General features: G+C 45.1%; 1 protein-coding gene across 4 annotated transcripts in view; it reads left to right on the plus strand.

Moving 5' to 3' along the window:
- Positions 1-14,149, plus strand: part of PSD3 (pleckstrin and Sec7 domain containing 3) — a 621,434-nt gene that overhangs the window by 168,175 nt on the left and 439,110 nt on the right. Inside the window, exon 1 of one of the 4 annotated variants that reach the window (XM_021077992.1) lies at positions 11,379-11,572. The exons of the other annotated variants lie outside the window; for them this stretch is intronic. Coding sequence (XP_020933651.1) covers positions 11,552-11,572 — 21 coding nt within the window. The 5' untranslated portion in view covers positions 11,379-11,551. Of the gene's footprint in view, positions 1-11,378; positions 11,573-14,149 lie in introns of those variants that run through there. 4 annotated transcript variants of the gene reach the window in all.

Here is a 14,149-nt window from a genome sequence, read left to right on the forward strand (position 1 = left end):
ATATGCCGTGGGAGTGGCCCTAGAAAAGGCAAAAAGACAAAAAAATAAATAAATAAATAAATATATATATATATATGGAAAGACCAAATGCTTTCTCTCTAAGATCAGAAACTAGGCAAGGCTATCTGCTCTTATCGGTTCTATCCAGTATTGCACTAAAGTTCTCACCAGTGCAATAAGGCAAGAAGTAAAACTGTCTTTATTCACAAATGACATGATCCCCTATGTAGAAAATCATAAGAAAGTTGTTAAAAACCTCTCAGAATAAGTGAGGTCACAATAAGTAAAATTGGCAAGGATTCAAGATAAACACACAAAAATAAAATTTGTTTCTTTATATAAAAAATTTTGAAAGTATAATTAAGAAAAGAATAACATTTACAATAGCATCAAAAAGCATGGAATACTTCAGTATAGAACTTAATAAAATATGTGCTGATATGTACATTGAAAACCATATAAATTTGCTGAAAGAAATCAAGAGACTACATAAATGATGTATATCACATGTTCATGTTTCAGAAGACTAAGTGTTGTTGTGATTCTCAGAACTCTGCAAATTGACCTATAGATTCAGTGCAATCCCAATCAAAATCCTGGTAGGAATTTTAAAAGAAAATGACAAGTCGATTTCCAAAAGTGTTCCAAAACACTTTTGAAAAGAAAGAACAAAGTTGAAATATTTGTACTGCTCCATCTCAAGCTTTCCTGCCAAGCTAGTAATCAAGACCACGTATAGAGTTCCCGTCGTGGCGCAGTGGTTAACGAATCCGACTAGGAACCATGAGGTTGCGGTTCGGTCCCTGCCCTTGCTCAGTGGGTTAAGGTTCTGGCGTTGCCGGAGTTGTCTGTGTAGGTCGCAGACACAGCTCGGATCCTGCGTTGCTGTGGCTCTGGCATAGGCTGGCAGCTGTAGCTCCGATTAGACCCCCAGCCCGGGAACTTCCATATGCCGCTGAAGCGGCCCAAGAAATGGCAAAAAGACAAAAAAAAAAAAAAAAAAAAAAGACCCCACGTATTTTGTTAAGTACAGACACGTAGATCAATGAGCTAGAAGACAGAGTTAGAAAACAGACTTACACATGCATGCTCAATTGATTTCAACAAGATAATTAACATGAGAAAAGTGTAATTGCTTCAAGAATGATGTTAGAACAATTAGCTATCCAGGTAGGAAGGAAAGAAACTTGACCTTTAACTCATGCCATTAAAAAAATTAAGTTGTAATGCAAACTTCAGAGTGAAAATTATAAAACTTCTAGAAGCAAAAATAGGAGAAAATCTTTGTGACATTACATTGGACAAAGATTTCCTAGGAAACGAAACAAAACAAAACAAAAACACAAACTTATAATAGAAAAAAAGGTAGACTGGGCCTCATTTAAATTAAAAACTTTTGCTCATCAGAGACACTTGAGAGATAGAAAAGAAAAACCAAAAATGGAGAAAATTATATGTATTTACAAAATACAAATACATTTGGTAAATAATCAGTTACAAAATACGTATCTGATACAGAACTTAGATTTAGGATATATAAAGAATTCTTACAACTCAAGAAGAAGACAATAAGATTCCATTTTAGAAAATGGGCAAAAGATTTACATGACACTTTACAAAAGAAGACATACAAATTGAAAATAAGCACATAGGATGCTCGTCTGTTCATCATTAAGAAATGCTAATCAAAATACAATGAAATACCACTCTACATTTCACAAAAGGCAAAAATAAAATTTTTAAATGACAATATCTAATGTTGACAACAATGTAGAATATTGGGACTCAAACATTGCAGATGGGAAAGCAAAATAACATGAGCACTTTGGAAAATGTTTTGAGTTTTTTTTTTTTTAATTAAGTTAAACATACGTTAACCATATGACCCAGAAATATCACTTCTGGATATTTATCCAAAAAAAAAAAAAACCATATGTACACACAAAAACTTGAATATAGATACTCACATTTTCTTTGCAATAGCCCCAAACTAGACACAACCTAAATGTCTATAACCTGGTGAATCAATAAATTGTATATCCATACAATGGAACAACACTGAACAAAATAAAGAGGAACAAACTACAAATCCATATAAAAGCATGCATGAATCTATGTGAAAGAAGGCAGACAATAAAAGGTTTCATACAGCGTGATTACATCCTGTGGAATTCTCCAAAAGGGAAAACTACAGTGAAGAGAAAATTGGGTAGGGGGAGTTCCTGTCTTAGCTCAGCAATTAACGAACCTGACTGGTATCCATGAGGATGCAGGTTCAATCCCTGGTCTCGCTCAGTGGGTTAAGGATCCAGTGTTGCCTTGAGCTGTGGTGTAGATCCCAGACATGGCTCGGATCTCTCTTTGCGGTGGCTGTGGTGTAGGCTGGCAGCTGCAGCTCCAATTCCACCCCTAGCTAGGGAACTTCCATATGCCTCGGGTGCGGCCCTAAAAAGACTAAAAAAAAAAAAAAAGTGGGTAAGTAGTTGCTTAACTTCCAGGGTCTGGAGGGAGGAGTTGACTGCAAAGGGGCGTGGGACAAGGGGTGAAATACTTAGGATGCCAGAAATATGTTATGGAATCAGGATTCTTGTTCATGCAGTTGAAAGCATGAATTCTGCCAACACGCAGGCAGCAGGCAAGCAACATCTTTATTACAGGAAAGCAAATAGCTCCCAGGGCTGCTGGGAGCAGGGAGAAGAGCTCCCCACTCTCTATTGTGCTATAGGGGTTTTTATCCCTTAAAGATGGGGGAGGGGGGTACGAACGTGGTGTCCAGAAAGATGTGTTTTTCTCCTTTTGGCCTTCCTCAATTACCTGTATCAGTCCTTGTCCAATACGGGTCTTAGAGGTAGAAATGTCCCATAAGTCTCATAGTCTCTTTGCCCTTTTCTTCCCGTAAACTGACTCACAGGGGGATGAATGTCCAGCTGGGCATAGGTACACTCCCTACAGTAAACAAGCCCTGTGGGGATGTTACCCCCTGGAGCCCTTAAGCCACAAATGTTAACCAATTGCCGTATCAAAGAATGCAGCAAAGCCCATGCTCCTACACTGACGACCTGAGTTAGTATTCTGCCTCAATACCTTGACTGTAGTGGTGATTTACAGAACTCTATACATTTGCCAAAGCGCACCAACCTGTGCACGTTACAATTCTTATCACCAATTCCAATGTGTGTGGGTTTTGTTCCACACCACTAAGCAATTCCCCAGTGCCAGCAGGGTGTCCTACAATTCAAGTTCATCTGCCACTATCTACCTGGAAATAGTATCACATCCCACAGGTGAAACTAAAGGCAAGATTGTGTGCCACGAGTTCACCAACCTGGAAGCTCGGTGAACCTCGTCCTTTTTGATCTTTAAGGAGGTTTCATTTCATAGGCACGGTTGATCAAATCATGGGCAATGGGCATCAATTCAACCACCAGCCCCTCGCCCCTTCCCAGAGGTCAAGGGGGTGGGACTAAACTTTCTAACCCTCTAATCACAAGGTTGGTTCTCCTGGCAATCAGCCCCTACCCTCCTCGGAGGTCCAAAAGGCACTTCATTAACATAACAAAAGACTCTTGCTCCTATCTCTTAGGAATTCCAGGGCTTTTTTTTTTCGTTTTAGGGCCGCACCCTTGGCTTGTGGAAATTCCCAGGCTAGGGGTCCTATCGGAGCTACAGCTGCAGGTCTACATCACAGCCACAACAATGCCAGATCCGGGCCTAGGCGTCTGCACCCTCCACCACAGCTCACAGCAGTGCCCTATCCTTAACCCCACTGAGTGAGGCCAGGTATCCAACCCGAAACCGCATGGTTCCTAATCGGATTCATTTCCGCTGCGCCACAATGGGAACTCCCTGGTTTGTTACCTCTGAGCCACAATGGGAACTCTTCAGCAAAGTAGTTTTTACTTGGAATCCCCCTTCAGTACAAACTCTGCTTTTGAAACAATTCCTTTTCGTGGGAATAATGCTGAAAAAGTGATTTGTTTTTTGAGGGAAATAGGGACTTTTCCCCAAACATTTTCAGTAATTATTTGGAGGGTAAAGAGGTTTCTAATGGAGTAGGAGGTGCAGCTAGGTTTTCGAGTGTGAAATAGAAAAACAGCTGGACCTACCCTATGTAACTTAGTTTTTGTTCCTAATGGTTGAGTCAGTACTTAGTACTGTACTAAAAAGCTTTACATTCTCAGCAAAACAAACTAGGGTGATCATACGGTATCTTTTTTTTTTTTTTCTCATCTTCTTCTTTTTAGGGCCACACCTGGGACATATGGAAGTTCCTAGGCTAGGGGTCAAATCAGAGCTGCAGCTGCCAGCCTACATCACAGCCACAGCAACATCAGATGTGAGCTGAAGCTTTTGATCATATGATGTTTTTGGACCAAACTTTCACTTATCATTTATTTAGTGCTTCCCATGCACTAAACCCCACGTGAGACAGTGCTGTCCAACAGAACTCTCTGCGGTGATGGAAATGTTCTGTGTCTGCACACTCTAAATACAGCAGTCAGTACCCCATTTCAAATATGACTGGCAGGGCTGACAAGCTGGGCTTTAATTTATTCTAATTATTTTACATGTCAATGGCTTCATATGGCTAGGAGTTATCAAATTGGACAGGACAGTTAAAGGAATAGAGAATCTGAAGTGTCTCAATATTCACAATGCAGTTGTGGTGGATTGGGCTGGGTGTAAAAGTAGGATTTCTTCAGTGGTTCCTGTCCACTGGGGTAGCAATCTTTCAGAATCATCACGTTCGAACGTATGAATCAACAATGGAGGTGACTAAGGCCATATCCAGAGGTACAATATGTAATGTATATACTTAAATGTCCTTGTAAATCTATGTGTACACGTCTTTATAGCGAGAAAAAAGTGCTCTTTCGAGTCAAGAAATAAAAGAGGATAGTAGGCGGGATGGGGCTCCTCCTGTCTCAGGTTCTACTGAGGTGTCAGTGCATCCGATGAAAGTACATCAAAGTGGATGTGAGACAGACCACTATCCCCTGCATAGATTTTTTGGGGGGGAGGCGCGGAACCTGTGGCATGTGGAAGTTCCCAGGCTAGAGATGGAATCTGAGCCGCAGCTGCAGGCCTATGCCACAGCAGCCACAGCAACTCAGGATCAAGGCTAGCATCGGTGACCTACACGGCAGTTCACCGCAAGGGCGGATCCTTAACCCTGAGCGAGACCACGGATCGAACCTACATCCTCATGGTTACTAGTCAGGTTCATTACCCCTGAGCCACAACAGGAACTCCCTACACAGATTTTTAAGGAAATGGTCCTGAGATCCTGTTGCACAATCTTGGACCCCAAAGTCAGATCAGAGCTATAAAAAGAAGGGAGTACGAGGAGTTTGGGAGCAGATGGAGTCAGGAGCTATAGCCTGGTTCAACTCCCCATTAGGGGAAGGTGAGAGGTCCTATTCTGTGACCCCAAGCCCTGTAAAGGGACTTCAGAGAGATCTGTTGGAGAAATCTGAAGTTGTCCCCCATACCTGGAAAACACTGAGGATGGTGGCCTCGCTCACACCCCAGAAAGCTAATGGAGACTGCTTCTTCTGGGGAACTCAGTGTAACAGAGAGCTGATGTGGTCTGGGGCAGGGCCAGAGGTCCTCTGCTGTGTGGTTGGGGTTAGCTTGCACTCCCAGAGTTGCTGTGCATGTTCCGTGGATCGGATGTGGGCCACTCGCAAGACAATTGGCCTGGGGTCTATCTTCTTGAGGTCTATCCAGCGGGGTAGGCTGCAGAGCCTCAGCAGGAAGAGGTGTCCCGGGGGTCCTGAGGACTGAGGCATAGGAACAGAGGTTGTCACCCACCTTCTTAGAGAAGAAGATTGGATGTTAGGTCAAGATTGGGCTAACCAGGACTGGATAGTTAATTACTGAATTGATCCTGTGTTTAGAGTGAGATGAACAATTTGTAGGTCCACCAAATTTTCATTTAATGCCAGGGAAGAACTTCTTCCACTGAATGAAACGCTAACGGAGGACAGTTTTGCTTACACCAGGAATGGAACTTATTCAACATCCTAGGTCTCGTACATATACTGATTCCATTAGATTTTTCTTGTAACCATTCCAAGAAGCTGTTGTTGGTTGGCAGTTCCTTTCTTTTGCAACAACCACAAAAAACAAAAAACCAAGTTAATTACAAATTAATTAACACACAATTCTATCAGCATGGAAAGCCATATATTCATTAAATGTCTTTTTTTTTTTTTTTTCTTTAGAGCCATACCCGTGGCATTATGGAGGTTCCCAGGCTAGGGGTCTAATCAGAGCTGTAGCTGCAGGCCCATGCCAGAGCCACAGCAACGCCAGATCCGAGCCGCGTCTGGGACTTACACCACAGCTCAGGGCAATGCCAGATCCTTAACCCTCTGAGCGAGGCCAGGGATCGAACCCGAAACCTCATGGTTCCTAGTCGGATTTGTTTCTGCTGCGCCGTGACAGAAACTCCTTAATTAAATATCTTTTAGTTAATTCTAGAAGTAATTATTTTTGTAAAGAAGTAGTAAACAGATATAACTAGGTCAGACATGAAAAATTAGTTTGAGACAAAGTGAGAAATTGCTAGAATTATAGGTCTACAACACTCTCTTCCATTCTTCTTGAAAATAATAGAACGTTGTGGTAGAAAGAGAGGGATGATTACAGGGTATAGGGAGAGAGCAGAGTAGAGAAATGGCTGGTTGAAAACTTCAGAGTGGAAAAAGTCTCACATACAAATAACCTGAAAATATCCCATTGAAGAACATCTCTTTGGGGTGCTTCTGTTGTGGTGCAGTGGAAACGAACCAGACTATTAACCATGAGGTTGAAGGTTCCATCCCTGGCCTCACTCAGTGGGTTAAGGATCAAGCGTTGCCATGAGCTGCGGTGTAGGCTGCAGAAGTGGCTCAGATCTGGCATTGCTGTGGCTGTGCTGTAGGCTAGCAGCTGTACTTCCGATTCGACCCCTAGCTTGGGAACCTCTATATCCAAAAGGCTGAGGCCCTAAAAAACAACAACAAAAAAGAACATCTATTTGGGGAGTTCCCTGGTGGCCTAGTGGTTAGAGATCCAGCATTGTCACTGCTATGGCACAAGTTTGATTCCTGGCCCTTACACTACTGGCACAGTCAGAACAAAAGTTCTTACCCAAGTCCCTAACTTCTTTCTTTCTTTTTTTTTTTTTTTTTTTTTTTTTTTTTTTTTTTTTTGCTTTTCAGGGTCACAGCTGTGGCACATGGAAGTTCCCAGGCTAGGGATCTAATCAGAGCTACAGTTGCCCATCTATGCCACAGCCACAGCACTGCCAAATCTGAGCTGCCTTTGCAACATACACCACTGCTCACAACAACACTGGATCCTTAACCCACTGAGCAAGGCCAGGGATCCAACCTGCGTACTCACGGATGCTAGTCAGATTTGTTTCCACTGAGCCACGAAGGGAACTCCGCTTGCCCCCAATTTTTTACCTTTGTATCGGATGCTCCTATTTTCTCTTTCCCATTCACTCCATTGGGGCTCTCATTCATTTCATGGGTGTAAATACCATTTCTCTGCTAACTTCCAAATATATAGTTCCAGCACCAACCTCTGCTCTGAATTCTGATCCCCAATTGTTTTCGAGACACTTCTGATAGGCATCTGAAAGGCTCCTGTAACTAGCACGTCCAAACCATGGGCCGACCGCCCCAGCCCAGTCCTGCTCCTCTCTGAGTCTCCCCAGCCCAGTTAACCAACTCCATCTTTTTAGAGATTCTCTCTACAAACCCATGGAGTCATCCTTGACTCTTTCTCCTGCACTCCCCATCTATCAGCAAATACTGTCAGCTCAACCTTCAAAACACGACAGACTCTGAACACTCCTCACCACCTCCTTTGCTGCTACCATCCTCTGCTTGGGTTGCTGCATCAACCTCCTAATTCACCTCTCTGTTCCCCACACCTGTACAAGGTGATCTGGGTCAAACATGAATCAGATTACACGACTCTTCTGCTCAAAAACTTCCAAAGTCATTTGAAATCCCATATCCTTCCAATGGCCTGAAGACCACACATCATGGGCCCTGCCACCCACCACCTGTCACTCATTCAGCTCTCAGTTATGGCCTCTGTACCTGTAACCCCTCATTTGTTGGCAAGGCTTATTCCTCATCTCCTTCCAGTCTCACCTTCTCTCTTCTCTTGACCTCTGGTACTTAACATCAAGTTATCCTTTCTCTTTCCACATTAGGCTCCTGGGTGGACTTGGGGGATGGTATGGTATTGGATAAATAGATCAGCCTGTGTCTCTTTCAGAACTGCTGCCTCCTTCCTCCTTTTGCCAGGTGGATGTTTGTGGGTTTTGTCACCGAACTTGAGCACAATTGTGATCATTTGAGCTGGGTGTCTGGGATCTCTGGGGGCTAGAGTAGAAGAAATGGGAATTCATACTGTATTACCAATATTTCCACAAGCCAGTATTTCCATTCAAATATTTACACACGAGATACATGCTGGCAAAATGTCAACCTTTATTTGATTTGTTTTGGGGTTTACCAACTCAGAAGTGACAACAATGGTTAATTTATGTTGATCAGAATCTCCAACATTTATGATTTTGATTATTTAATGTGGGAAAATGAATTTAATAGATGTGATCAGCTTTGTAAGTAATATCTTAAAACACGTTGGATTCAGGGAGAAAAAAGTAAAAATTTCCTTTGTGATGAGAAAGTTTCTATTGCTTAATTTAAAAATCTTTTTATTGAAGTGTAGTTGATTTACAATGTTGTGTTAATTTTGCTATATAGAAATTAACTTTTGAAATATTCTTTTCTATTATGGTCTATCACAGGATATTAAATAGAGTTCTCCGTGCTATACAGTAGGACCTCATTGCTCATCCATTCTATTTATACTAGTTCGCATCTACAACCCCAAACTCACAATCCCTTGGCAACCACAATTCTTTTCTCCATGTCTGTGAGTCTGTTTCACAGATAGGTTTGTTTGTGCCATATTTTAGATTCCACATATAAGTGACATATGATGTTTGTTTCTCTCTTTCTGACTCACTTCACTTAGTTTGATAATCTCTAGGTCCATCCATGTTGCTGTGAATGGCAGTATTTCATTCTTTTCGGCTGCTCCTGTGGCATGTGGAAGTTCCTGGGCCAGGGGTTGAACCCATGCCACAAGAGTGATCTGAGCCACTGCAGTGATAATGCTGTATCCTTAACCTACTATGCCACAAGGGAACTCCCTATTTCATTCTTTTTTTTTATGGCTGAGTAATGTTTCATTGTATATATGTACCACATCTTCTTTATCCATTCCTCTGTTGATGGACATTTAGGTTGCTTCACTGGCTGCTGTAAATGGTGCTGCTATAAACATATGGGTGCATGTATCTTTTCAAATTAGAGTTTTGTCTGGGTATAAGCCTAGGAGTTGGATTGCAGGATCATACGGCAACTCTATTTTTAGTTTTTTTGAGGAAACTCCATACTATTTTCCATAGTGGTTTCACCAATTTACATTCCCACCAATAGTGTACAATGGTTCCCCTTTCCCCATACCCTCTCCAGCACTTATTATTCAGAGACTCATTAATGATGGCTATTCTGACTGGTGTGCAGTGGTGCTTCATTATAGTTTTGATTTGCACTTTTCTAATATTTTGTTGCTTAACTTTTGGGTTACCTCTTCATCAAACATTTACTTGGGCCAGGAATTTTACCTAACTTTTCCTGCTCCTAACAATTCTTCAGGCTACTATTATCCTCTTTCTGTAATTGAGGAAACAGAGACTCAGATTAGATGTCTATTACCAGGTCCCTTAACTAGTAAGCTTATGTAAATCCAGGTCTACTCTGCCTCTTCTAGTCATGTCTGGGTGTAGCTGGGTATTGAGCTCAAATCCTGATTTTCCATTTATGAGCTGTTGGTTTATTTTCAAATTAAAGGCTACTAAGCCAGTGGTCTAGCCTCAGGTAACAACTACTTTTCCTACCTGGTTTTATTACTGATTTTTTTTTTGCCAACAAATCATCAGACTTCAAGGAAGGCAGGAGTTTACTGAGAATAGGCACATACGGACTAGGACTATCTTTGGGTAATTCTGCAAGGGTGAGGGCAGGATCCATAAAGGAGAAATATGCCCAAGTAATGGGGTACTTTAAAATCTACACATCTGACCCAACCTCTGCTCTGCTTTTTTTCTTTTTAGGGCCACAAAGAAGTTTCTGGGCTAGGGGTAAAATTGGAACTGCAGCTGTAGGCTTATGCCTCAGCAATACCGGATCCAGAGCTGCATCTGCGACCTAAGTACGCTGCAGTCACTGCAACACCAGATCCTTGACCCACTGAGCAGGGCCAGGGATCAAACTGGCATCCTCATGGATACTAGTTGGGTTTCTTACCACTGAGCCATAACTGGAAATACAAGATCATTTTCAGAAATTGGAATGGATTTGTATAAATGCACCCACCTCTCATTAGGTTCTGCTGGTGGGTGCCATTTGGCTGGCTGACAGTTGTGAATGGAGCAAAACAAAAGCAGGCCACTCAGGTGCTTTGCTGCATCTGGACCTGGTGGGCTGGCTTTGTGCCACTAAGGAACTGATCCTCAATCCCCGGCTCAAAGCTTGGCCACGTTAGTCATTTCCCTTTATTTGGGCATCTCCCACCGGTCCCAAGAGGGCAGACATTAAAGCCCTGACACCCTCCTACCATAAGCACATGCAGCGGGCCACAGGGCTCTGCTCCAGGTGCTGGCACCAGGGCTCTCATTGGGGTGTTATGTCCCCCCTCCTTTGCCAGCGGAGGAAGCTATCGAGGGGACGAGGGAGGTGCAATTCAGACTCAAAGTGCAGTTCACGCCTGTACCCACCCCCGTCCCGCACATTCTGGGTGCGCGGTGGCGGTGAGGGCCTGTCCCGCGCGGGACCCGCCTCCAGGAGGTGGGTCCTAGGAAGGGTCGGGGAGTGCCGGCAAGCAAAACCCAACAGGGACCCTAAAGGTTCCCCGCGCGGCTGCCGCGACCCAAGGGGACGCGTGGGCATGTCGGACGCTAGTCCCCGGACCACGCGAGACGCCGCCCGCCTCCCGTCACGCGGCACCGCTTGACAGCAAAGTCCGTCGGAAGCGCCTCACTTTCCTCAGAGAGACCACGAAGCAACAGGCAGGCTTCCGCTGGAGGCCAGCGACGGGCAGCCTCGTGGGAGAAGAGTAAGCGGGCCTGCCCCTCCGTCGTCCCCGCCCCCGCCCCCGTTCCGCGGGGCCCCGCCCCCGCACTCCCCGCCCCCGCGCCCTGCCCCTCCCCCTCCTCGGCACCGCCCACCCCGCCCCGGGCTGCCCCTCCCCTCGCCCCCGCTCGGTCCGGCGCTCCCCTCCCTCCTCCTCCCCGGCCCCGCCCCCTGCCCCTCCCGGGGCCCCCAGGCGCCGCTGTCCCTCGCAGCCCAGCCGCATCCTCCGCCAGGGAGCGCGCTCCTCGCCCGCCGGCGTCCCGGGCCGACAAAGAGCTCGCCGGTCGCCTGCCGGCAGTCTGGCCCTGAGGCTCGGGCGGCTCGGCGGGCGATGGGAGATGGAAGGAAGCGACGCCGCGGTGAGGCTTGACCGGCGGGCGGGGCGGGGCGCGGGCACTCGGGCCGTCGGGGCGGCTGCGCGGGGCGGCGCGGGTCCCGATCCGGGTCCGGGTCCCGCCGCTGACGTGGGGTCTGGAGCCGTTTCTCCCCGCCGTGCCCCTTTGTGCCTCGAGGAGCTGGAAGGCTCGCCCCGCGGGGCTGGGGGCTTCCCCTCCGACCCCCGCCTCCAGCCGCGAGGCGGGGTGCCTGGGCTGCAGGTCAGGTTTCTCCGTCAAAAGGGCCGGGAAGCCCGCGCCGCCAGAGGAGCCGGCCGGGAGGAGGGCTGGGCTCCTCCGGACGTTACAGCCATTGGGATCCCGTAATTTTAAGTTTAAGTTTGTCCGCGGTCTTTTGCTGGGACTTGTAGCAAATGATGCTCAGAGGTTTAAAACAGGTACCGCTTAGAGAGCGTGGGTTTAATGTGGTCGGAGGCCTTGATGGCAGACGCTCCTCGGAGGAGGTGGTGGGCGCGACGATTTCATTTCCCACAGACCTTGCGGATCCTTGTTTCCACGCGGGAATAACTCTTGAGTGGGTCCAGATGTTGGTGTAGGGAAGAGGGGTTCTGGAACATTTCTCTCTGGAATTCTGGGAGCAAACTGTAATAGAATAGCTGCAAAGGATTTTGCAGAGCCCCGGAGCTAGGTGATTGTCACAGGCTCTCTGCTGTCCAGGAGGCTGCTTTCTAGGAGGAGCGGCGAGCATGGATGTGATGGAGGAACCCCGAGGAGGGAGGAACCCCCAAGGGCCTGGACCTCCTCTGCAACGAAGTTGAACTGGACCTTGAATAGGAGGCTGGGGTGGCTGTCAGTGTGGGGGGGTGGGGGGTGGGGGGTGGGGGAGGTTGCTCCCTGCTAAAGGAAAGGAAATACACTTTCTTGGTAGCTTCTTCCAAAAAATACTTTACCATCCTTCCCAAGAGTATTTCCAGATCAAGAGGTACTCTTCTAAAAAGTCATGAAATTCTCTTCACTTAAAAATGCAACATGCTCAACAGAAACAGCAAAACAAAGCAAAATAAATGGACACCTTCCCACACAATTCTTAGTGGCTTGATGCATGTCGTTCTACAGCTTTATGTATTCATGCACAAATCAGATCATAAACCTATGAGTTTGTCTTGTTTGTCAGATATTTCATTAATATACACTTTTGGTACTCAAAGGAGCAGAGTGGTACTGTGGAAAGTAATTAGACTAGTAGGTAGGATACCTGGCTTGTAGGTTTTGTCACTGGCTGAATTTTTGCCACTGCCTTGGGCACATCATTTAACTTCTGTATGATAAGCAGATTGAGTAGATAGATGCTCTCTCAGGGCCTTCCAGCCCCAGCATTTTATGGTTTCAAGCCTAAACATGTATATGCTCTCCTTATTCAGTGATGTATTCTCAACTTGACCTTCTGTCTCTTAGTTCGTATGTTCTGTGTACGGTTCAGCACTTTTATCCTGGCCATTAGTTGGGCCAGGCTGAAGCTGTAAGGCTGAAATAACCTTATTTTAAGATGAAATTCCACGGTTGAATGTTGTGTTTAAAAATGCGAGTGTAAGAAGCTTGATTTGCAAATCTCAATGAGTGTTGGCTTGAAAAAAGGTTTTGTTGGCACTGTTCATTCGTGACCAAAGAATAATACATGCTTTACTGTGTACATTGTATTGAGGTTCAATTTTGCTTTTAATTAAATAGTAGCAATTTAAAAAATGAGATACCTTGGGAATCCTTTTCAGCTAATAAATCTTGGGAATTTAATAAAAATAATATGACAGTAAATTATCTCACTGAAAAAGGAAAATTCAGAGATACTTTCCATCAACAACTCTTTGCTTTCTAAAACCTTGTTTTTTTTTTTTTTTTTCTTTTTTTTTTTTTGTCTTTGCTGTTTCTTTGGGCCGCTCCGGCGGCATATGGAGGTTCCCAGGCTAGGGGTCCAATCGGAGCTGTAGCCACCAGCCTACGCCAGAGCCACAGCAACGCAGGATCCGAGCCGCGTCTGCAACCTACACCACAGCTCACGGCAACGCCGGATCCTTAACCCACTGAGCAAGGGCAGGGACCGAACCCACAACCTCATGGTTCCTAGTCGGATTCGTTAACCACTGCGCCACGACGGGAACTCCTAAAACCTTGGTTTTTATCTTATTTGTTTGCTGACCCTGTGGAAGATATGAGTGAGATTTAGCCTGGCATTGCATTAAAAAAAAAAACATGTCCAAGGCATTACTCTTTTTAGAGGTGACTTTTTTCTTTAGAAATTCTCGGTCATCTGTTATATATTATTCATAAACTAAGACACCAGTGTGGTAATAGATTAATTTCAGTCTTGGTTAAGAAATGCTGAGGCAAAAAGAACCATGTGAATGTTGAAATATGTATGTGCTTTGGCCTTCAGTCTGGTTTGTTTGAGGTTTACCTGAGGTAATTTGTCATTTAGCAATTATGAAAAGAGCATTTCTTTGTGCTTGGGCTGGATTAGGAGATCATTCTCAGTTTTTAGAAATGGATTCAGACATGGTTGAGGTTTAGGCAGTCCGAGACCTAATCTGGTGCTCAGTAGGTGAC

Source organism: Sus scrofa, chromosome 17 (assembly GCF_000003025.6).
Source record: "Sus scrofa isolate TJ Tabasco breed Duroc chromosome 17, Sscrofa11.1, whole genome shotgun sequence".
In the NCBI taxonomy this organism is placed as follows: domain Eukaryota; kingdom Metazoa; phylum Chordata; class Mammalia; order Artiodactyla; family Suidae; genus Sus; species Sus scrofa.